This window comes from Nerophis ophidion, linkage group LG05 (assembly GCF_033978795.1).
Source record: "Nerophis ophidion isolate RoL-2023_Sa linkage group LG05, RoL_Noph_v1.0, whole genome shotgun sequence".
In the NCBI taxonomy this organism is placed as follows: Eukaryota; Metazoa; Chordata; class Actinopteri; order Syngnathiformes; family Syngnathidae; genus Nerophis; species Nerophis ophidion.
Window position 1 is genome coordinate 72,248,616 of NC_084615.1, and position 23,571 is coordinate 72,272,186.

Consider the following 23,571-nt stretch of genomic DNA (forward strand, 5'->3'; position numbering starts at 1 on the left):
CTATTGTAATTGGCATAAAAAAGGCTCTTTTTCACGACAATCGACCAATATTGATTGGTGGCACATCCCTGCAAATAATGTTGAAATCGAGAGACCAATTTCTATAAGCAAGTTTGTCAGTTCATTGAAAAAAAATAAAAAAAAATTTCAGGTAAGGTTTCTTCTCATGTAAAATATGTGCTTTGGCTCACTAAAGGTTGTGAAACATTGCAATAATAAAGTTTGGAAAATTGTGTTTATGGTGATTAATTGGAATGTTTTTCAGGCTACAGAACTCTGAGCAAGATCGTAAAAAAAGCGATCAGTCAGATAAAGACTTGAAGGAAGTGCTGGGGGAAAAAGTCAACGCTCTTCAGAGACAGCTGAGCGACCTGGACACATTAAGGTTAAACTACATACCTCCCACTTCCAAAAACATGCACCTGGGGATAGGTTGATTGGGAACACTAAATTGGCCCTAGTGTGCGAATGTGAGTGTGAATGTTGTCTGTCTATCTGTGTTGGCCCTGCGATGAGGTGGCAACTTGTCCAGGGTGTACTCCGCCTTCCGCCCGATTGTAGCTGAGATAGGCGCCCGCGACCCCAAAAGGGAATAAGTGGTAGAAAATGGATGGATGGATACATACTTACTATACATAAGCAACAATCTTACTAAATAGTAACTTGTATCTCACTTCATTGACCTCCCTAATTATCTTCAAGCATGTTGCAGTGCTGAGATGTCCTTACAGTCGAGCTAGTGATGCTTTAAAACAACTTTCCACCCGTTGACCAACTTCCTTGTAAATATTCACGCTATTTTGGTCTTCTATGTTCCATTCAGGCTGGGCTTGGAGAAGGAGCTTTTGGTTGAGAGGGAACAAAGACAAAACCTACAGAAAGCTCTTCAGAGGGAGCAGGACAACAGCGTCGAGCTTCGCACACAACTGCAACAACTACAAGGCCTGCACTCGGTCAGTGACGCACACCATTGCATAATACTGTGGTATTATTTTTGCAGTAGATTATTAAAGACAGCCATTAGTTTTCCTTTATCATCTTGTAGATGAACAGGCAGCTTTGACTGATTTTTGTGGTCCTGCAGGAGCTGCAGGACCTAAAAGAGGAGAAACAGCAGCTGCAGCAGATATGTGAGCAGCAGGAACAGGCTTTGCAGGAGATGGGACAGCATCTCAGCCAGTTAGTGTTGTTACAACATGCCCAACTTTATTGTGTCACATCAGTGACATTTTTTATATTTTCCCCCATCCACCAAGGTCTAAACTCAAGATGGAGGACTTTAAGGAGGTTAACAAAGCCCTGAAGGTATAAATGGGAAGCCTTAGTTGCGTGTTTGATATTCTTATGGTAATGTTGAATCATTCTGTGCAGGGTCAAGCCTGGTTAAAAGATGACGAGGCCACACAATGCAAGCAATGCCAGAAGGAATTCTCCATTTCACGAAGAAAGGTAGGCGTTCTTCTGCTATCCATTTATATTGAACCAAAATCATTTTTGTCTGATGGGATTAGGGGTCATGTTTTGTTTTTAGCACCATTGCAGGAACTGTGGGGATATTTACTGCAACACCTGTTCCAGTAACGAGCTGGCTTTACCCTCATATCCTCGGCCAGTGCGGGTCTGCGACATGTGTCACGCTCTCTTGCTGCAGAGGAGTTCATCCACTGCTTCCTGACAGACCTGCTGCCATTTGGATCTCTCATTGCACAGTCTGGATCATGTTTGTACAACAATGACAGCCAGGTATGGACATTTCAACTGTTACCTGAATTTAATATGTAAACAAATAAACATATTAATTCTAGGAATTTTAAGTTTTAAAACTCAAGATTACATTCAATCCTTACTCTTTTGGTGAGTTTGATCCAGAATCAATTCAACCACATTATTGCAATATAATCAATATATAAATTGTAAAAAAAAATTTTCAAAACAGGCCAAAACAAACCCTACATAATCAACTAGATCAGGGGTCTCAGACACACGGCCCAGGAGACGTTATTTTTCGGCCCCCACCTTAATATGAAGGTTTAATGTTAGTGTGGCCCCCAAAGTTTTATATGAATGGCGCTTGACAGCGTTGGGTTATTTGGATCCAAAATGGCTCTTTCAACATTCTGGGTTGCCTACCCCAGCGTTAGTGGAAAAGCGGCAAATGAGTGAAAGCAACAGACGTTGCCACGGAGACGAGGGTTTTCTTACGTGCCTGGCTGCAGTCACACCGCGGCACCAGTCTGTCAGTAATAACAGTCCCCGATAACCTGGACCAATTCAAACCGTTATTTGTTTTGTTTATTGTTGAATTTGCATTGCCTCACACGATGAACACTACATATATTTCTATATGACGCCAGATAACATTCCGCGAGCAATCACTTTTTTGCGCTCGCTATCCTGGTACTTTCCCGGCTATTATCCATCGACCGCCGTGTTGCTGTAGGGAAGAAAAGTGGAACGACACACATTGCACAAGGGATACAATCTGAAACGTAATTATACAACTAGACATGGTGAGTATGCAACCTTTTTTTTTTTATATATATATTTTTTCTTTCGGCCCAGCCTCACCCAGACTCTGCATCCAGTGGCCCCCGGGTAAATTGAGTTTGAGACCCCTGATCTAGATGGTTTAAAAACTTTTTTTTTTTTTAAATAAACTCATTTTGAATCGATTCAGAATCATGGTTCGGATGTGATTTTTCTGGCACTCTTAAAATACATTTATTCAGTACAGTAGTACTGTTTTAGAGAATTCCTTTGTTGACAGCAAGTGGGAAATGGATTGTGATTGTCAAAGAGAATGAATCGACGTTTCAATGTCATCTTTTCTAATATTCTGATGTAAATGTGCACCAAGATTGTATTGTGTACTTTTATTTTGATATTCATTGTAGTGTATTAACACTACTTTAGCTGACTGCTTACAGATAGCGGTCATCTGTGTAAATGATTGTAGAATGACACAAATGTAACTTTTTTTTAAGACCGTATTAAAACATGGTGGTTTGCATATATCCTCAAGAGCTGTTTTCTATAATCATCTGGGACTTCAATTTTTTTAACACACTATTTAATGACTGAATAAAATGTTCAATGTTTCCAAGACATGTTCCAACTAGTTTATTCACTTTGCTCACAGAAAATACAAATGGCATTAGAAGCAGAAAATTTTGTTTTTGAGAGTCTTCATCCAAAAAAAAAGCCCAGTCTGCAGTCAAAATGTGCTGCTCGTCAGGACTGAAATCAGATGAACATTTAACTAAATCAAAAGGATTAGATGTTTAAAAGTGTCTAAAACATCCTTACATAAAAAAAGAAATGTGACGCAACACTAGCAAGACAAGAGTGGGTGTGTGGAGAACAATCCCAGTTTTAAAATGGAATACACGTGGGTTCTGTGAATAGACATTTCAGACGAAGTGAAACGGAACACCTCTTCAACACGCTTGTGATCTCTCTTAGGATCATGCACTTAAAAAAAATTACAAACCACCCCTCGCAATGTTCAAAAGCTCCCCATGACCTTCCCCCATGTTTATTGCTGAAACATTTCCATCCCAGCAGCAAAATTCTGAGTTAAAACAAATGGTCACAAAAAAAAGGTACTATGACAAAGGAAAAACTACATTCCCCAGCCCCCGCCGAGTCCATTCATAGAGCTTCTGCTACCACCACCTCCTCCACTGCCATAGTAACTGCTTCCCATTCCGCCCTGGTTACCTAACAAGAGTGACAAAATACATACTATAGGACCACAGAGCTTTATCACATCCAACAACATTGAGTTTTATTGCAAATGCATCATAGTAACAGAGGGAACTCACTGTAGTCACTGTAGCCGCCCATGTTTCCTTGGCTACCGTATCCACTAGAGTAGCCAGAGCTCAGCTGACTGCTGCTGTAAGACGACTGGCTCCCTATGGGGAAAACGCAGCAAAATGTATCAATCATATTTAAACCATTCCATTTTTTATATCAGCTATACTCACCCCCCATCATCTGGCTGCTGTATCCGCCATTACTGCCACCTGCTGTTGAGTTTAGGAAAAGCTCCACATAGCGGTGCTCTAAAGGGTCAGAAGGACAAGCATGAAAGGATGGTTCACGCACATAATTTTGTAAAAGCGTACACTTACGCATGTTGGCTTTGTCTTTGGACATGGCTGCCACTGCATCCTCATGTGTTGCAAACTCCACATCTGCCTCCCCGGTCACCCTCCCATCAGGGCCAACCTCAATATGGACCCGCACCGGATTTAATGGGGAGAAGAACTGCCAAAAGCAAAATCCACACATATTTCTTCATCTGGACATAAACTTCAGCAGAGATGTATTTAGTCTTACAATGTAGATGTCAGACTCTGTGGCTCTGTAAGGCAGCCCTCTCATATGGACACAGTGGCCCGTTGTGCTCTGGAAGGACGAACCGCCGTCGTTGTACCGGGAGTCCGATACACCTGAATGTTCAACGTCTCTCGTGAGAATTTTTTTCTAATCTTGTTACCACTGGTGTGCCTTGTTGGCATAAAATGGAAAAAAATGCTGTAACAAGTTATTACCAAAGCTGATTTCAGATCTTCGTCCGCTCGACACACCACCTCCATATCCTCCACGCCGCATTCGGTCATAAGACCCGCCCCGGCTCAGCATGCTGTAGCCGCGCCCGCTAGAGGGCCGGTCATAAGGGCCAGGTCTTTGCATGCTCATGGGCTTTCGCTGGGGCTCATAATGGGTACGCACCTCAGCGCGGCTACTCTTGAAGATCTCAATGTACCTATAGTATGTGCATAGAAATGGCATTGTGAGGCCTGGTTTAAGCTCACATTATTGACTATGACTGTAGGCTATACACAATCTGTCATGGTGTAGTCCGTCAAAGTTACGCTATGTTAATAGATAGGACATCAATAATAGGTGTAACTGTAAAAAGGACGTTCTCCAAATGGATAAGGGCCTTGCACTTTTCTTATGGTTACCTGGATTGATTTAGAGATGTGATTGAAAACAGGAGGCCCAGTGTTGCTGCCATGAAAACCATTGTCCTGGTATTAGAGAGGCAGAGTGCTTCACAAGCTTTACCTGTGAAAGTGGGCTCCGTGTCCTTGTGCACAGCTGGTCTCTGATGCACCACCAGGGATTATCCTTACCATTATCAAACTGGACTGATGGCTTATACTTAACACCTTTTGTTGTAAACAAAAATGGGTAAATGGACTCAATTTGGAATTGTGTCTTAAGCACTGACAATGTGAATGTGTTCAGACATGGATGTTAGTGTGTTTGTGGCAAACATTACAAAAAAGTGTCAGTTTCATGTTGAGGGTGCACACCATAAGAAAAGCAATGTTTCCAGCCAACCAACCAACCATCCCCACCTGTGCCCTATTCTTTCCTTGTGTTTCTTTAGAGCCTTTTCAGCTATATCCTGTGAAGCAAACTGCACGAAGGCCTCCCCCGTACTCCTCCCCTGGATGTCCACCGGCAATGTTATCCCATTTGGCACGATTTCCAACCCTTCAACCCAAGGACAGATAACCCCAGCGGGGAACACATTAAATCACATGCCCAATCACAAAGACAAATGTCTCTAAGAGATAAAAAAAAATTATGGAACACTCTAAATATACACATCATTATCATCAATACCAGCTCAATTAGTAACCTGCAGCTGGCACTATTAAACAATACATTGGATTTTGGGGGTTAAAAAGAAATGAGGACAGGAATGGAAAGAGGTATGACAAAAGGCACTATGGAGGACATTAGGCTGGTATCAGTGGGTTGATGAAGACAAATTCAAATTACTCTTGGTCCATTCTGTGCTACATTTCATGTTAGGCTTTTAGAGGATGCAAAAGGAAGGAAACAGGGTCAATGTGGCAAAAGAGCATTTAGTCGATGGCACAGATTCTAACATTATTCACTTACAATAACGCAAACAATGTAGAAATGGAGAAAAGCTGTTGAGCCATAGTCCACAGCTCAGTTACAGAAAGATTGGTGATGGATAGAGGACATGGATGTAAACAATGGGAGGTTGTTTAACCTCTGTGTAAAAATGTGCCGGTATGACACACTAAGGCTACCAATTCTGACCATCAGTTTTATTATATTAGTGGAAATATCTAATATAAGACATAAAAGGGTCTCAAAAAGTAGGCATGTCTGGTCTGGATTATTAATTGGAAGCATGAATCTCAAAATGTAGGTTTTGTTATTTTGGATACACATTTTCATTGGACAGCAATGCAGGCTTTGCACATTAACAAAAGTAAATATATGACCTCTGAGGGACTTGTTCTTTGTACACTAGCTGTAGTTTTGCTGGTTGACTAAAACTTGTTCTTTGCTCAAAATAATAATTTAGTTTTATGGGAATAAAAAATGTAAGAGCTCTGACAGTAATAAAAATGTAAGGGGTTTACATGCTGTGTACAAAGTGCATTCAGACACGTCTCTTGCTTCCAGCACTTGACCAAAATAAAATTGTCCTAGAGTATTTCAATTAAGTAATAAAGGAGCTGAAGTTACTGGAATACTATGGATTGGTCAGAGTGAAAGAGAAGAGTGTAGCAAGAAAATTAATATTGGTGGAAAGGGGAACATAACTATTAAAGCCACATGAGGAAAACATAATACCTGAGAAAAACTGGACAATCTCCTCCTTGCTACAGCCAAAGGGGAGGCCTCGCAGCCGCACAAGCCCATCTCCCGCTGTCTCTGGACAGTTTGGACCAGTGTGCTTCATGACCCAATCCATCTCCACATTGTTGGATTTAAACACTGAATCACACAAGACAAACAACATAGTAACACAAAATAGTACTTGCATTCATCCAAGAATGACACACACTTTTGATATTTTGAAAAATGCACACCAGTGGGGGGAGAAAATGAGTTTACAGTTGCTGCCAATCACGCACTTTTTGGCCGAGTATAGATATAAAAGTAAAACCACAGCGGATATAACAACTGTATTTGTCAGTATTTTTATATTGTAGATGTATCATGTGTACATTATCGGCATGTTGACATTTTTGTAATTTTGCCGCGATCAAAACAGCCCACTGCCATTGTGGCGACCCACTTGCCTTCCTGTCCTTTTTGGACGGATTGACTGTAAACCAGTTTAGTTGTACTTTTTTGGGCACAATGACAAAGCATCAATGCAAAGGATGCATTGATGGGGTGGAAAACAAAATGCACACGGAGATGGCCAATATTTGTTGTGTGCAATTAGTTGGCTGTGTTTGTCACTTCCGAACAGGCTCCAAGAAGGTTCGGTTCACGCTGTGCATTGCCTAAGCACCTGAGCGTATTTGTTCAATGGTAAATTTCAATCACAGGAGTGAATCCTCTTGTCTCAGTGGGTGGAGGACGGGCTGCTTGCTTACACACACAGGTCTTGCCAACAAAGCCTAGCAAGTTGCAAGTGAGAACCAAAATTAGGAGAATAAATGTCAAAAAGGCAAATATTCTGGTGTATTCTGGCTTCAAACCGAATGGGATGCAGATGAACTGGACAACACGGACGAACAAACAAGCAAGTATGCCAAAATCTCTGGAATATGGCAACAAAAAAAGAAAAGAAACCACTTGCTGCAGTTTTTACAACTGGGGGAAAAAACAAAACTTCAAGATTTTTTAATACTTATTGAAGTGCAATTTTTGGTAAAAAAAGATTGACAGTCATTTTTATATTATTGTTTACTTATTTAGAATAATTAAAAGTGCTTGACCTCCCAATTACGGTGGTAAATACTAGGGGTGGAACAATTTCCTTGAACAATGACTCGAGTCAGAATTTATGTTTGCTGATGTGATTCAGGGACAACATTTTTTCAAGAAAGATACGATCCGAAAAGATTCAGTGAGTTGAAATCTATTTAGTAATTTTTAGCCAAAAAAATATCAACCAACCAGTGTGACTGTTAAATGGATACTGGACGTTGCAGGTGAAGTTCCCTATATTCCTGTTATTTCTTGTAAGGGAATTAAGTACAAATGAATTATCAATACAAACAACAATTAATGGCCAATGCTAAATCTAATTTGAATAATGTGCAACCAACACATAGTTTTATTTAACAAGAGGAAACCTTTTCTTCTATGTTCAATATTCAAGCAGATTTCAAATAAAATACAGTAACCAGCATTTTAACAGATGTACCTGCTAAATTAAGTACCCCAACCCTGTCATACAGTATCTGATCTCTGCCTTTGTGCCGATGAAGGACAGCGTACCAAGTGTGCAGAAGCATGCATGCTCCTTCATCCTTGTTGATGGCGTTGACCCCTTCCTTCTTAATTTCCATTGTCTCCTGAATCCACCAATTCTATTTATTTTTTTCTGATTAAATTATTTTTCATTGGCTACCAGTTGTGATGTTGTGGCGCCATGTTGTGTTCCGCCGGACGTCGGTGCGTCACCATAACTAGCTTTGCTGTGCCTTCCGTTGTGTCGGTCGCGTCCTTTGTTGCTTAAAGTTGAGTTGTGGCGCTATATTATTGTCTTGACGTTTGTCTTAGTTGTGACATTTGCAATAGTGTTGTAACCGGAAGTTTGTGTTGTAATCAAAGGATATTGTTTTGTGGCGTGTGCTTATTTTATAACTTTTCTTGACCACCTTTACTATTCGCCATTTTTATTTTGATGACACCACAGACAGGCAAGCAGACTTAACGTTTTATGTCTTTATTAAAAGTACTAAACTTTATATGAAGCTCACATTTTTAAATCCAATAGTTTCCTTTTACTAGTATCTATAAAATCTATTTTAAACTATGCTGGATCGATACCAATCGATATAGTAGATCGATACCTATCTTCCGGAAAGCACAGATCGATGTGGTTAAATCTAAGGAATATGAATCGATATAGCAATTAATTGTTACACCCCCAGTAAACACTACTAGGAATAAGTTTGTTTGAAATAGTTACTTTCATTATGATCATATATTATTATATTATTGTTTAATTTGGGGAAAGGGCAGCACGGTGGCTCAGGGGTTAGTGCATGTGCCTCACAATACGAAGGTCCTGAGATCTTTCTGTGTGGGGTTTGCATGTTCTCCCCGTGACTGTGCGGGTTCCCTCCGGGTACTCCGGCTTCCTCCCACTGCCAAAAACATGCACCTGGGTATAGGTTGATTGGCAACACTAAGTGTGAACGTTTTCTATCTGTGTTGGTCCTCCGATGAGGTGGCGACTTGTCCAGAGTGTACGCCACCTTCTGCCTGAATGCAGCTGAGATAGGCCCCAGCACCCCCCACGACCCCAAAGGGGACAAGCACTAGAAAACGGATGAATGTTTAATTTGGTCTCAAAATAAAGCTGACTATATCATTTTTCTGCAATAAACGATATATCGTCCAAGAAATTTGTTATTGGCCCAGGTGTATTTCAGACAGGTCCATTTGATACATTCATTGGCAAATATTGAAGATGAAAGAAAAAAACCAACAGTGGACAAGGTCAACAATTTCAGAAATGTGTTGTTTTTTAATATTTGTGTGGATATTACTCACCCTCCACATATCTGTGCCCCATAGTTTCCCTGTCCTTCTTCAAGGCTATCTTAAGGTCTTCTTCTGTTTCCATCTCAACAAAGGCCTCGCCGCTGGGACGACCCTCTCTCGTGGAGGTGAAGTGGACACCGCCGCCGTTGCCGAGCATTTTGCAATCTGGAATTAAATCGGTTCAAACCACTCAAGTTGCAACTATTTACGTGGGAACTTGTGTCTAATTCACAGACAGAAAAATAACCTACCTGAGAAAAATCTCTGCACTTCCTCCACCGAACAGGACCAAGGGAGACCCCTGATTCGTACGACGTAGCCTTCATCACTCATTTTTATGTAGAGGCCTTGGAAATAGGACTTTAGTTAATTGTTCATGGAAGAGAATGCATAGTAAATCATGAGTCACTTTAGGGCTGGGCGATATATTGAGATGTACGATATATCACGGGTTTGTCTCTGTGCGATATAGAGAATGACTATCGTAATATTCCGAGTATACGTTCTCACGCAGTTGCATTTAGCTGCGGGCATTCAAGTTCTTCTCACTCTTTCCTGTCTCTCCTCACAGACAAGCAGGCGCACATTCTTACATACGTCACATACTGTCACGTCATACGTCACATACGTGTCCGCCCTCGCAGAGCAGAGAGGTAGCATACTGGGCTACGTTAGCTGCTAACATAGCCGTACGAGAGAAAGATGGTGGTAACAAATGAAGGAAGACTTAACTCCCAATAAAAACAGCAGGGTTTCCATCGTCTGCCGGTGGTTCGGCTTCAAGTGGGAATATGTCGAATAGACAACCGTAATTTGTCAAGTGTGGGGGAAGTGTTGCTATTAAAAAGTAGCATTACTGCTGATATGTAGCATCATTTGAAAAGTCACGCGCTACAGAATGAAGAGAATTTCATAACGTCCGTAGTAACCTACCACATAGTGAAGGACGAATACTATTTGATTTCCTATTATGCAGCTCATATTTATTTGACACTTAAAATGTCTGACAACCTTGCACTTTAAGTTTTGGAAATGACTTGAATGTTTGTGCCATTGCTTAATAACTTTAATTAATACACTTTTGGTCAATTGACTTACTTGTGATTTCCCTCGCTGCATGAAAGCTTAAAAGTAGCATAAATGAATGAGAATGTTTTAAAGGCCTACTGATACTTACTACTACCGACCACGCAGTCTGATAGTTTATATATCAATGATGAAATATTAACAATACGGCCGGTTTAGTTTGCTAAATTGCAATTTTAAATTTCATGCAGTTTCCTGTTGAAAACGTTGCGGAATGATGACGCGTGTTTATGACGTTATTGGTTGGAGGGGACATATTAGCCCAGCACCACACTGCTAAAAGTAGTCCTTTTTCATCGTGCAATTACACAGTATTTTGGACATCTGTGTTGCTGAATCTTTTGCAATTTGTTCAATTAATAATGGAGACGTAAAATAAGAATGCTGTTGGTGGAAAGCGGTGGATTGCAGCTGCCTTTAGCACAGAAACACAGCCGGTGTTTGTTGTGAAGCTTTAACCCAGAGCGGTCAAGCGAACATGTTTTTCTACGTCAACCAGCAAGTTTTTGGATGGGAAAATTGTGGTATTAAGTTGGCTCTTACCGGAAACTTTGCGGATTATGCCTCCTCCTACTACAGCTCAAAAAGGCAGCTGTGATCTTGGCTCTTCGGCTTCTCTCAGAGACACTTGCGTTTACCGCAGCCATCCGACTTACAGGTATTACTTTACAATCTCACTAAAACACTATTAAAACAATAAACAGATAAGGGATTTTCCAGAATTATCCTGGTAAATGTGTCTAATTACATCTGAAACGCTCACACTGCCGCCGCCTTTTTTTCCTTTCTAGTCCTTCACTCTAAATTTCCTCATCCATGAATCTTTCATCCTCGCTCAATTAATGGGGAAATAGTCGCTTTCTCGATCCGCATAGCTCTTGCTGCTGGAGGCTATGATTATAAACAATGTGAGGAGCCCTACAACACATGATGTCACGCGCACATTGTCTGCTACTTCTGGTAAAGGAAAGGCTTTTACATTAGCGACCAAAAGTTGCAAACTTTATCGTCAATGTTCTCTACTAAATCTTTTCAGCAAAAATTTGGCAAAATCGCAAAATGATCAAGTATGACACATAGAATGGACCTGCTATCCCCGTTTGAATAAGAAAATCCAATTTCAGTAGGCCTTTAATGTAGACACATAATCATCATACTGCTGTGATTATATGCATCAAGTGTTCATTCAAGGCAAAATATAATAATATATATCGTATATGGCTTAAAAATATCGCGATATTTAAAAATGGCAATATCGCCCAACCCTAAGTCACTTGGTACAAATCGTCACAAAGGCACAACTCGTTCATTATTAATTATTTTAAGAAATTACATGCTTAAAATGCCCACATTTCTTTATTTGCACAATGAATGACCAAGTAAATATACAGAAGCGGTAGTTTTGAACTGGATTACGCCGGCGTGGTTGGCGCCATCTTGATTTTCATTTCACGACGGCTAAAACGTAGTAAGACGTTGGAATGTTACTTTTCTTTCTGTGCATCGATAATAATACGCAATTAAATATGTACAGTACGAACATTTACAATATGAGATGTATAAAGACGCAAACTACTTTATCGGCTCCACTCAATTGACACGCGTTACCTCAAAAATAACGTGTATCCTGAAATATTACAAAGGGGTTTTCGTATATTAATATTATCACTTTTGAGTTTAAGTAACAACATAAATAGTTCATTATAAAAAGGACTTATGACGGTTTTTGCGTGTCTAATAGCACACGGAGGTTGAAGAACAAAAGAGGCCTGCGCCACATGCCTCGCTACTTAGCTTCCAGGCTAACGTTTACAATTAATAATAGAAAATGCGCAGTTTGATTCACTCACCAATAACCATATTAAATTATACACTCTAAAAAGATTAAAAGTGCGTTTGGTAAATAGATTAGTGAGCTTACCGAGCTTATTCGTAGACAGAAGACGCCGGTCGCGTTACAAGCGTAATGGAAGGCCTGTGTGATGCAGCAAGCTTGCGCGGGGTTGCCAGACTTTTAACTGCCGACCCCCTTTTCGAGACGAACACAAAACACACAGGCTCTAACGTTACTGCAGTTCTTGGCAAGAAACAATGAAACAATTTCTGAATACGTAAATTGTACGGTGTGTTCCTGTTTGAATTGGCAGTAAATATGAAATCATACCCAGTCTGGACTGATATGCTCAACGTTGGAATAAAACGTGTGTTTACACGCAACCTGGCAATCGCTACAAAGCGCCAAGGTCTGGGTCCACGCCCAAAAAGGATGACGTAGTTGTCCCAGGCCCATAATGGCGGGTAACATCTCCACTTTGCACTGAAGTCCTATATGATCCAAAAGCCTGTTTCACTTGTTATTCCTCTTATTTTGTTGTGATGTTTGAGTAGACTTCCATTTCAATCTTTTTCAAAAGAATACCTACATCACATATTGTGTTGCTAAAGTACCCATCCACCATGTTTGGTCTTGTGTGCATGTTTGAAATAACTACAAATAATTAGTCATGTGGAAACTAGTGTAAAACTGAGGATGGTTTGATTTTTTTTTTTTTAATTATGCTTGATTGCATTTACTGTATACCAGGGGTCTCAGACACGCGGCCCGCGGGCCAATTGCGGCCCATCCATCCATCCATCCATTTACTACCGCTTATTCCCTTTTGGGGTCGCGGGGGGCGCTGGCGCCTATCTCAGCTACAATCGGGCGGAAGGCGGGGTACACCCTGGACAAGTCGCCACCTCATCGCAGGGCCAACACAGATAGACAACATTCACACTCACAGTCACACACTAGGGCTAATTTAGTGTTGCCAATCAACCTATCCCCAGGTGCATGTCTTTGGAAGTGGGAGGAAGCCGGAGTACCCGGAGGGAACCCACGCAGTCACGGGGAGAACATGCAAACTCCACACAGAAAGATCCCAAGCCTGGATGTGAACCCAGGACTGCAGGAACTTCGTATTGTGAGGCAGACGCACTAACCCCTCTGCCACCGTGAAGCCAATTGCGGCCCACGAAACTTTATTTTGCGGCTCCCACCTTAACATGAAAGTTTCATGTTAGTGTGGCCCGCAAGTTCCATAAATGATAAATGGGTTGTACTTGTATAGCGCTTTTCTACCTTCTAGGTACTCAAAGCGCTTTGACACTACTTCCACATTTACCCATTCACACACACATTCACACACTGATGGAGGGAGCTGCCATGCAAGGCGCTAACCAGCACCCATCAGGAGCTATCAGGAGCAAGGGTGAAGTGTCTTGCTCAGGACACAACAGACGTGACGAGGTTGGTACTAGGTGGAGATTGAACCAGGGACCCTCGGGTTGCGCACGGCCACTCTTCCACTGCGCCACGCCGTCCCTTTTTCATATGAATGGTGCTTGATAGCGTTGGGTTATTTGGGTCCAAAATGGCTCTTTCAACGTTCTGGGTTGCCTACCCCTGCGTTGGTGGAAAAGCGGCAAATGAGTGAAAGCGACAGAGACGTTGCTATGGAGACAAGGATTTTCTTACGTGCCTGGCTGTCACGCCAAATTTTTCTCCCCTACAACCCCCCCCCCTGCTATTTACTTCCGGGGTCACGTTTCCTCTTATGTCATCCCTTAGATTGTGTTCGTTAATTGTTTTTTTTATTTTTATTTTTAATTTTTTTGATAATATAGCGTTAACATCCATCCATCCATTTTCTACCGCTTATTCCCTTTCGGGGTCGCGGGGGATCAGCTACAATCGGGCGGAAGGCGGGGTACACCCTGGACAAGTCGCCACCTCATCGCAGGGCCAACACAGATAGACAGACAACATTTACACTCACATTCACACACTAGGGCCAATTTAGTGTTAACAAAACGTCTGTATATTTATAATATAGCGTTATATTTGTAAAATATAGCGTTATATTTGTATAATATAGCGTAATCAAAACGTCTGTATTAATCGGACAAATTAACTTGAGGATATGAAGGACTAGAAAAAAATGTTATCGTGTTAATCGATTTCTTCAGATTCCAGCAGCGAAGTATCCTTCCAGCGACGGGCAGTCAAAGCCGAAGTGTGACGTAAAAGGAAACATGCGTGACGTAAGTGGAAACATGACCCCGGAGGTAAATGGGGGGAAAAGGTTTTTGTAGGGGGGAAGAAATTTGGCGTGCCAGCTGCAGTCACACTGCGACACCAGTCCGTCAGTAATAACAGTCCCCGATAACCTGGACCAATTCAAACCGTTATTTGTTTTGTTTATTGTTGAATTTTCATTGCCTCACACGATGAACACTACATATATTTGACGCCGGATAACACTCCTCGAGCAGTCACTTTTTTGCACTCGCTATCCTGGTACTTTCCCGGCTATTATCCATCAACCGCCGTGTTGCAGTAGGGAGGAAAAGTGGAACGACACACATTGCACAAGAGATACAATCTGAAACGTCATTAAAGAACTAGACATGCTGAGGAGTATGCAACCTTTTTTTTTTTTATATTTTCTTTCGGCCCAGCCTCGCCCAGACTCTGCATCCAGTGGCCCCCAGATAAATTGAGTTTGAAACCCCTGCTGTATACTATCTTCAAGCATAACTTTTAGGTGACATAATGGACACTGTAAAAGTTGACAACTTGATGTGTGTCTTTTGGCAAGGCATTCGCCACTCTGAAATTGGATGTGAATCTGAGTTTGAAGATATCATTGTTGTCTCCTGTAGTCATATATGTTGCGTTCACATGCATTTTCAATTTGTTGGGCTTTTTTGTTTGGGTTTGGTTGAAAATAAGTACATTCCTATGACAAATGCATGCATTTTAGGTAGGCAGATGTGGGTTTTATTTGAGAAAAAATTTACATGTTTAAGGTTTTTCTTATATTTTAGATCAGGGGTAGGGAACCTTTGGCTCTAGAGCCAGATGTGGCTCTTTTGATGACTGCAGCTGGCTCTCAGATAAATCTTAGCTGACATTGCTTAACACAATGAGTGATGAATAATTCTGCTGGTAATCACGATGTTAAAAATAACGTTCAATATATAAAACATTCTCATGCATTTTAATCCATCCATCCGTTTTTTACAGCACCTGTTCAAGAAATAACAATGTTATTAAAAATAATTAGACTTATTATACTCTAAAAATATTGGTCTTACTTAAAAAATGCACGCATTTAGTTATATTCAGTGTTAAAAAAAATATGATATGGCTCTCACGGAAATACATTTTAAAATATTTGGCTTTCATGGCTCTGTCAGACAAAAAGGTTCCCGACCCCTGTTTTAGATGCTCAATATGGACCATTGCAATGCTATATTTGTTTCAAAGATGCTTGACAAAGTCATATTCAGGAACATAAAGTTTAATATAATAAAATAAGATAATACATCAGTATATATTATGGACTGTATGTATAATATGTAAATATTACATATACCGTATTTCCTTGAATTGCCGCCGGGGCGCTAATTAATTTAAAACCTCGTCTCACTCCTGCACTTACCAAAGGCATGCAGTAAAAGTAAGCATGCGTTAATTATTTCAAAACCTGTTCTCACTCAGGCACTTACCAAAGGCATGCAGTAAAAATTTGAGTGTGATGTAAGGATACCATCATGAAAAGCACATTTAATAAAAAAAAACGTTATCATGGTCTTACCTTTACTTATAAATATAGTCCATGCCAGCTCCTTCTGATCAAAAGCATCGATAACTTGTTTATAGAAGTCTTCCTTATCTTTCTTCAGTTTTAAAAGTCTCTCTGTCTCGATGGAGATCTTTCTTTATTACCTCATCCAGCACATATCACGTCACTCATTTCACTTCTTCTGCAGCCGAGTAGTCGCAAGAAGGATCACCAGCGCCCTCTACCACCAGGAGGCGGGAGTCATTTAATGACTCATATTTGACAGACGCAGCTACGGTTTTGTGACGGCCTCAAGCAGTCGTCTTGCGGGTTCCCAGGACCACCAAGGAAGGACATGGCATGAGCAGTTTGACTTTGTTTATTTTTCAATAAAACCTCAGTCCAGGTCGCTCTTTCGCTCCTCTTCTCCGCTCGCTCGCCATCTCTTTGCCGCCATCTTGCGGCAGGCAGGGCATCAGCATGCCCTGCCTGTCTGTCGGATCGTCGGCCCCACAGGTATATTAATAAAACATAGCTGCTTAGTGTTCTTTTCAGTTTGGACCTTAAATCCTACTGAATAGCTCTTAATCGTCTTCCCTTTATGAGATTTGAAATTACCAGTATTGAAATCAGCCTCCTCCATTTTGAAAATGATGACAGGGGAAGTGTCACTCATGACGTCACGAGTTTAACCCGGCGGTAATTCAAGTCAGGCGCATACTATATGCTCGGTGGCAATTCAAGGAAATACAGTATGTTATCATTTGTATTGCTACCATGGTACATTTTTAGTCTACTTAATAGCTGCAGTTATCCTTTCCATCCTTACCCTTTCTATCCTCTGAAATTGAGCTACTGTGTGGATCAATTTGTGGATCAATAAAGTCTAACTAAATCTAAGTCTAATTCTCCGCCTTCTCTATAACTTAACAATAACTGTTTTTTTTTAAAAATCTGCAAATAGATGCCTTATTCAGTGATGTGAGAAATTGGAATAACAAGAAATAAGAAAATAATAAGAAATTTTATATAATTAATAATAACTAAGTAAACAGCAATAGAAATATAAATAATAATCACAAATCATAAAACAATTGCTTAAGATGTACTCAAAATAGTAATGTCTATGTATTTGCAGTTAGTTTGCAAGAAACCAAGAAAACAACTGAATAACTCGACCAGTTTTAGAAACGGTCACCAAAGTAAATTATTCAAAATACATCAATGGGTATAGTGCCATCCATCCATTCTTTTTCTACCGCTTGTCCCTTTTGGGGTCGCTGGAGCCTATCTCAGCTACATTCGGGCGCAAGGCGGTTGTACACCCTGGACAAGTCGCCACATCATTTACCATGAATTGATTAACGTGGGCTTCACGGTGGAAGAGGGGTTAGTGTGTCTGCCTCACAATACGAAGGTTCTGAGTAGTCAGGGTTCAAACCCGTGCTCTGGATCTTTCTGTGTGGAGTTTGCATGTCCTCCCCGTGAATACGTGGGTTCCCTCCGGGTACTCCGGCTTCCTCCCACTTCCAAAGACATGCACCTGGGGATAGGTTGATTGGCAACACTAAATTGGCCCTAGTGTGTGAATGTTGTCTGTCTATCTGTGTTGGCCCTGCGATGAGGTGGTGACTTGTCCAGGGTGTACACCGCCTTCCGCCCGATTGTAGCTGAGACAGGCACCAGCGTCCCCCGCGACCCCAAAGGGAATTAGCGGTAGAAAATGGATGGATGGATCATTAACGTAGACCCTGACTTAAACAAGTTTAAAAACTTATTCGGGTGTTACCATTTAGTGGTCAATTGTACGGAATATGTACTGTACTGTGCAATTTACTAATAAAAGTTTCAATCAATCAATCAATTAATCATCGCCGATAAGTATAATGATCAATCATTTTGAGTGCAACTGTTTAAAATGAGACTAGATGTGGAAAATGGATGGATGGATAGATGTGATTAAAAATGTTTTTAACAATCTTGACTGTCAGAGCATGAGTGTTTATGTTCTCTTGTAACCGTACTTGATTATATTGTTTAATCTATTGATCTGTTTGATTTAGCACAACAAACCCTGAACTTATCATCCGTTTCTATTTTTTTATGTCCCTATTAGTTTTTAAAAAGTTTTAGAGAGGGACGCAATAACAAATGATAATAATCTGGTTAGTGTTGACTGAAAACAACAAAAACATTTTATTATTGTCCATTTTGCATTGTGGTTCCTCTGGTACAACTTACTACTAAGACAAAAGGGGGTAGGAATAATAACATTTGATTCTTCATACTTCTTTTCAGACATGTTGTAAAGAAGGAAATTAAAATGTGTACAATATGTGATGTATCAACAATCAATCAATGTTTATTTATATAGGCCTAAATCACTAGTGTCTCAAAGGGCTGCACAAACCACAACACAAACCACAACGACATCCTCGGTAGAGCCCACATAAGGGCAAAGAAAATTCACCCCAGTGGGACGTCGGTGACAATGATGACTATGAGAAACCTTGGAGAGGACCGCATATGTGGGCAACCCGCCCCCTCTAGGGGACCGAAAGCAATGGATGTCGAGCCGGTCTAACATGATACTGTGAAAGTTCAATCCATAGTGGATCCAACACAACCATGAGAGTCCAGTCCAAAGTGGATCCAACACAGTGGCGAGAGTCCCGTCCATAGTGGAGCCAACAGGAAACCATCCGGAGGCGGATCAGCAGCGTAGAGATGTCCCCAGCCGATACACAGGAGAGTGGTCCATCCTGGGTCTCGACTCTAGACGAGCGGTCCATCCTGGGTCCCGACTCTGGACAGCCAGAACTTCATCCATGGCCACCGGACCGGACCCCCTCCACAAGGGAGAGTGGGACAGAGGAGAAAAAGAAAAGAAACAACAGATCAACTGGTCTAAAAAGGAGGTCTATTTAAAGGCTAGAGTATACAAATGAGTTTTAAGGTGAGACTTAAATGCTTCTACTGAGGTGGCATCTCGAACTGTTACCGGGAGGGCATTCCACAGTACTGGAGCCCGAACGTAAAACGCTCTATAGCCCGCAGACTTTTTTTTGGGCTCTGGGAATCACTAATTAGCCGGAGTCCTTTGAACGCAGATTTCTTGCCGGGACATATGGTACAATACAATCGGCAAGATAGGATGGAGCTAGACCGTGTAGTATTTTATACGTAAGTAGTAAAACCTTAAAGTCACATCTTAAGTGCACAGGAAGCCAGTGCAAGTAAGCCAGTCCAGGCGTAATGTGATCAAACTTTCTTGTTCTTGTCAAAAGTCTAGCAGCCGCATTTTGTACCAACTGTAATCTTTTAATGCTAGACATGGGGAGACCCGAAAATAATACAATACAGTAATCGAGACGTAACAAACGCATGGATAATGATATATGATATGACAGTGGTTCTCAACCTTTTTTCAGTGATGTACCCCCTGTGAACATGTTTTTAATTTAAGTACCCCCTAATCAGAGCAAAGCATTTTTGGTTGAAAAAAATAAGTAAAATACAGCACTATGTCATAAGTTTCTGATTCATTAAACTGTATTACAGTGCAAAATATTGCTCATTTGTAGTGGTCTTTCTTGAACTACTTGGAAAATATATATAAAAATAACTAAAAACTTGTTGAAAAATAAACAAGTGATTCATCCATTTTTCCATCCATTTTCTACCGCTTATTCCCTTTTGGGGTCGCGGGGGGCGCTGGGGTCTATCTCAGCTACAATCGGGCGGAAGGCGGGGTACACCCTGGACAAGTCGCCACCTCATCGCAGGGCCAACACAGACAGACAGACAACTTTCACACTCACATTCACACACTATGGCCAATTTAGTGTTGCCAATCAACCTATCCCCAGGTGCATGTCTTTGGAAGTGTGAGGAAGCCGGAGTACCCGGAGGGAACCCACGCATTCGCGGGGAGAACATGCAAACTCCACACAGAAAGATCCCGAGCCTAGATTTGAACCCAGGACTGCAGGAACTTCGTATTGTGAGGCAGACGCACTAACCCCTCTTTCACCGTGAAGCCCACAAGTGATTCAATTATAAATAAAGATTTCTACACAAAGAAGTAATCATCAACTTAAAGTGCCCTCTTTGGGGATTGTAATAGAGATCCATCTGGATTCATGAACTTCATTCCAAATATTTCTTCACAAAAAAGAAATCTTTAACATATATATTTATGGAACATGTCCACAAAAAAATCTTGCTGTCAACACTTAATATTGCATTGTTGCATTTTTTTCACAGTTTATGAACTTACATTCATATTTTGTTGAAGTATTATTCAATAAATAAATTTATAAAGGATTTTTAAATTGTTGCTATTTTTAGAATATTTAAAAAAAAATCTCACATACCCCTTGGTATACCTTCAAGTACCCCCAGGGGTACGCGTACCCCCATTTGAGAACCACTGTGATATGATATACCGTATTTCCTTGAATTGCTGCCAAGGCCCAAATTAATTTAAAACCTGTTCTCACTCCTGTTTACCAAAAGCATGCGGTAAAAGTAAGCATGAGCTAATTATTTTAAAACCTCTTCTCACTCCGGCACTTACCAAAGGTATGCAGTAAAAAATTTGAGTGTGATGTAAGCTTGGACCTTAAATCCTACTCTTAATCTTCTTCCCTTTATGCGATTTCAAATTACCAATATTGAAATCAGCCTCATCCATTTTAAAAATGATGACAGGGGAAGTGTCACGAGTTTGACCAGGCAGTAATACTAAGCATGCGTTAATTATTTTGGGAAGCGAGTTTGACCCGCCAGTAATTCAAGGCAGGCGCATACTATATGCCCTGCGGCAATTCAAGGAAATACGGTATATATATAATAATCATATTGAAACTTTATACAGGTTTGAAATAAACTTAAAAATCAAAAAAAATATTTTCACAAAATATTAAACAGTTGAGCATGTACTGTATGGACTGCACTAATATATTTTTTTTTTGTTAGATAACGTCGAAAAATCGGATTCTCTGAATAAGTAGAATACGGAAAGGCACAGGTATGGGCGAGTTGTTGTCTTGAGCATGTGTGTGACGTCCCGATGAGAGTTGACATGAACTGGTAACGCTAGCTACCAGTTAAGTTGGCCTTCCATGTCATGTCTTGACGTTCGTTATACAGCCTCGTGATATTGGTAAACCTAACATGACGTTATGTTCTTCCTGTTTGACAAGCATCAAATGCGGCGAATCGGAAGCGGGCATTTTTCCGCCAGAGCCAATGGGATTGCGATAATTCCTACCAGAGGCGGCCTTTCTCAGAAACAGTGCGTATCGGGTTAGGTTGTTAGAAAGTTAATGGCTGGGGGAAAGAGAACCTCCTCAACCGTAGCTTCGGGAGAGTTTCTGGATTCCCTGAAGTAAAACAACGCGAATAGCCCGAAGGAAAGAGCCTGGACGGACGTTCACGTCAACAACTCGCTCGTTAACCCACGTATCGTGAACATAAATATGCAGGATGCAGTAGCCGGGACGGCAATGCTGACGGACGGCTTCGAGGACGAGATTGACTCGGTGACTCCTCGCTCCCCAGCGGCAGGGATGGGGGTAGGAGCGACACCAGGAGGAGTCGGGCTAGGGGGCATCGGGATTGGTGTGGGTGGAAAGAAAGTACGCTTGTACGGCGAACCCGGCGGGCCTTCCGCAGACAGACTGGATTTCAAACTGGCGGCCGCGGCCGTCCTCTCATCGGGTCCGGGATCCGGCAGCGACGAGGACGAGGTTTCAGAGGTAGCTCAAGCTAAGCTAAGCTAGTTAGCTAAGCCTTGCCAGAACGTACTACTCCTGCTTCTGGAGCTGGCGAGCTAACGTTAGCTCCCAGCTGCTAGCCACCTCCTTCCAGGCCGCTGAAATTACGTCAAATAAACCCGGACCTTTTACTATTTTACCCATTTGCGGACATAAGAAGCTTTTATAGTGTCTTATACCGACGATATTGGTGAAGCGCTGGACGTTTGTTCACGCTAACCAGCTGAAATGTTTTATTTATGCAGCTCAGGCTTCAAATGGGGCCTAGTTGGGGCGGCCTCGCTCGGTGCTGTCGTCTCTTTACACCCATTTCAAGTTGGTTCTTTCCAGCCAAAGCAGATGGAAGGTGTCCACTAACCAACGACGGATTCTGGCAGTTTACTCGTAGCTACGTTACGTGTACGACAGTTTCCATGTCATGTAAATGAGCCCCGCTCGTCCCACGGCTAACTTTGCGAGGGACAATCCGGGTTGTGTTTTTAATTGCGGAACAACTCGAATTCTCGACAGTCGCTGTTATTTTATAGGCACGTATATATAATGTCATGTGGTTCTCGCCATCGTGCCAGTTATATATATTTGTTCCAACTACATAATGTTGAGCTTATATCGATAGATATTCAACTTCCCATGTGCTGGCAGTCACCGCAGGACAGGTGTGATTGTATTTCCCCATCGCATGTGAACACACGGTAGTGCGTTAAATTAGTCCACGCTTCTTTAATCATCAATTTGAATTGTAAAGGCTCAGAGACAGCTTCTTTCCCAAAGCTGTCACCATGTTGAACTCTAACTTTTAATAATAATAATTCACCCCTATACAATATCATGCCCTACTGTGCAATACTACCCTTCGAGTGCTATACGTTCGACACTGATTTTTATTTATTACTTCGGTGTCTTGTTCTGTATTTTGTACAGTATTTTGTGTTTGTATATTGTACAGGATTGCTTATTATTTTTATAGGATAGTAGTCTGTTTATTTCAATTGTTAGTTTTCCCTTTATTACCTCTTGTGTAATTTATTTCACCCCATATTTGTTCCCACTACCGCACTTTAAGTTGGAGTCTTTAAAGGCCTACTGAAATGAGATTTTCGTATTCAAACAGGGATAGCAGGTCCATTCTATGTGTCATACTTGATCATTTCGCGATATTGCCATATTTTTGCTGAAATGATTTAGTAGCGAAAATCCACGATAAAGATTGCAACTTTCGGTGCTAAGAGAAAAGCCCTGCCTCTACCGAAGTCGCAGACAATGACGTCACATGTTAATGGGTCCTCACATATTCACATTGATTTTAATGGGAGCCTCCTACAAAAACAGCTATTCGGACCGAGAAAACGACAATTTCCCCATCAATTTGAGCGAGGATGAAAGATTTGTGTTTGAGGATTTGATAGCGCAGGATTAGAAGAAAAAAAAAGTTAAAAAAACAAAACAAAACGCGATTGCATTGGGACAGATTTTGATGTTTTTAGACACATTTACCCAGGATAATTCTGGGAAATCCCTTATCTTTCTATTGTGTTGCTAGTGTTTTAATGAGTTTAACAGTACCTGATAGTCGGAGG

General features: G+C 41.2%; 3 protein-coding genes across 5 annotated transcripts in view; 2 read left to right on the forward strand and 1 right to left on the reverse strand.

Moving 5' to 3' along the window:
* rufy1 (RUN and FYVE domain containing 1) overlaps positions 1 to 9,687 on the forward strand; it is a 21,410-nt gene extending 11,723 nt beyond the window's left edge. Inside the window, exons 12-17 of the mRNA XM_061901952.1 lie at positions 266 to 385; positions 824 to 953; positions 1,085 to 1,179; positions 1,257 to 1,305; positions 1,372 to 1,449; positions 1,532 to 9,687. Coding sequence (XP_061757936.1) covers positions 266 to 385; positions 824 to 953; positions 1,085 to 1,179; positions 1,257 to 1,305; positions 1,372 to 1,449; positions 1,532 to 1,675 — 616 coding nt within the window. The 3' untranslated portion in view covers positions 1,676 to 9,687. The remainder of the gene's footprint in view (positions 1 to 265; positions 386 to 823; positions 954 to 1,084; positions 1,180 to 1,256; positions 1,306 to 1,371; positions 1,450 to 1,531) is intronic.
* Positions 3,097 to 12,820, reverse strand: hnrnph1 (heterogeneous nuclear ribonucleoprotein H1). The gene is made up of 12 exons (XM_061901953.1): positions 12,770 to 12,820; positions 12,527 to 12,634; positions 9,771 to 9,866; positions 9,529 to 9,684; positions 6,640 to 6,783; positions 5,376 to 5,514; positions 4,560 to 4,774; positions 4,345 to 4,457; positions 4,137 to 4,272; positions 3,990 to 4,067; positions 3,825 to 3,917; positions 3,097 to 3,720 (listed from the first exon to the last, which is right to left on the reverse strand). Exons 3-12 carry the CDS (start codon positions 9,850 to 9,852, stop codon positions 3,623 to 3,625), a joined length of 1,254 nt encoding a protein of 417 aa, XP_061757937.1. The 5' UTR covers positions 9,853 to 9,866; positions 12,527 to 12,634; positions 12,770 to 12,820; the 3' UTR covers positions 3,097 to 3,622.
* An 8,689-nt stretch (positions 12,821 to 21,509) lies between these two features.
* The window catches only part of ankhd1 (ankyrin repeat and KH domain containing 1), a 37,614-nt gene continuing 35,552 nt past the window's right edge, over positions 21,510 to 23,571 (forward strand). For all 3 annotated transcript variants that reach the window (XM_061901956.1, XM_061901955.1, XM_061901957.1), the window contains exon 1: positions 21,510 to 21,976. In XM_061901956.1, the coding sequence (XP_061757940.1) occupies positions 21,698 to 21,976 (279 nt within the window). In that variant the 5' untranslated portion in view covers positions 21,510 to 21,697. The remainder of the gene's footprint in view (positions 21,977 to 23,571) is intronic.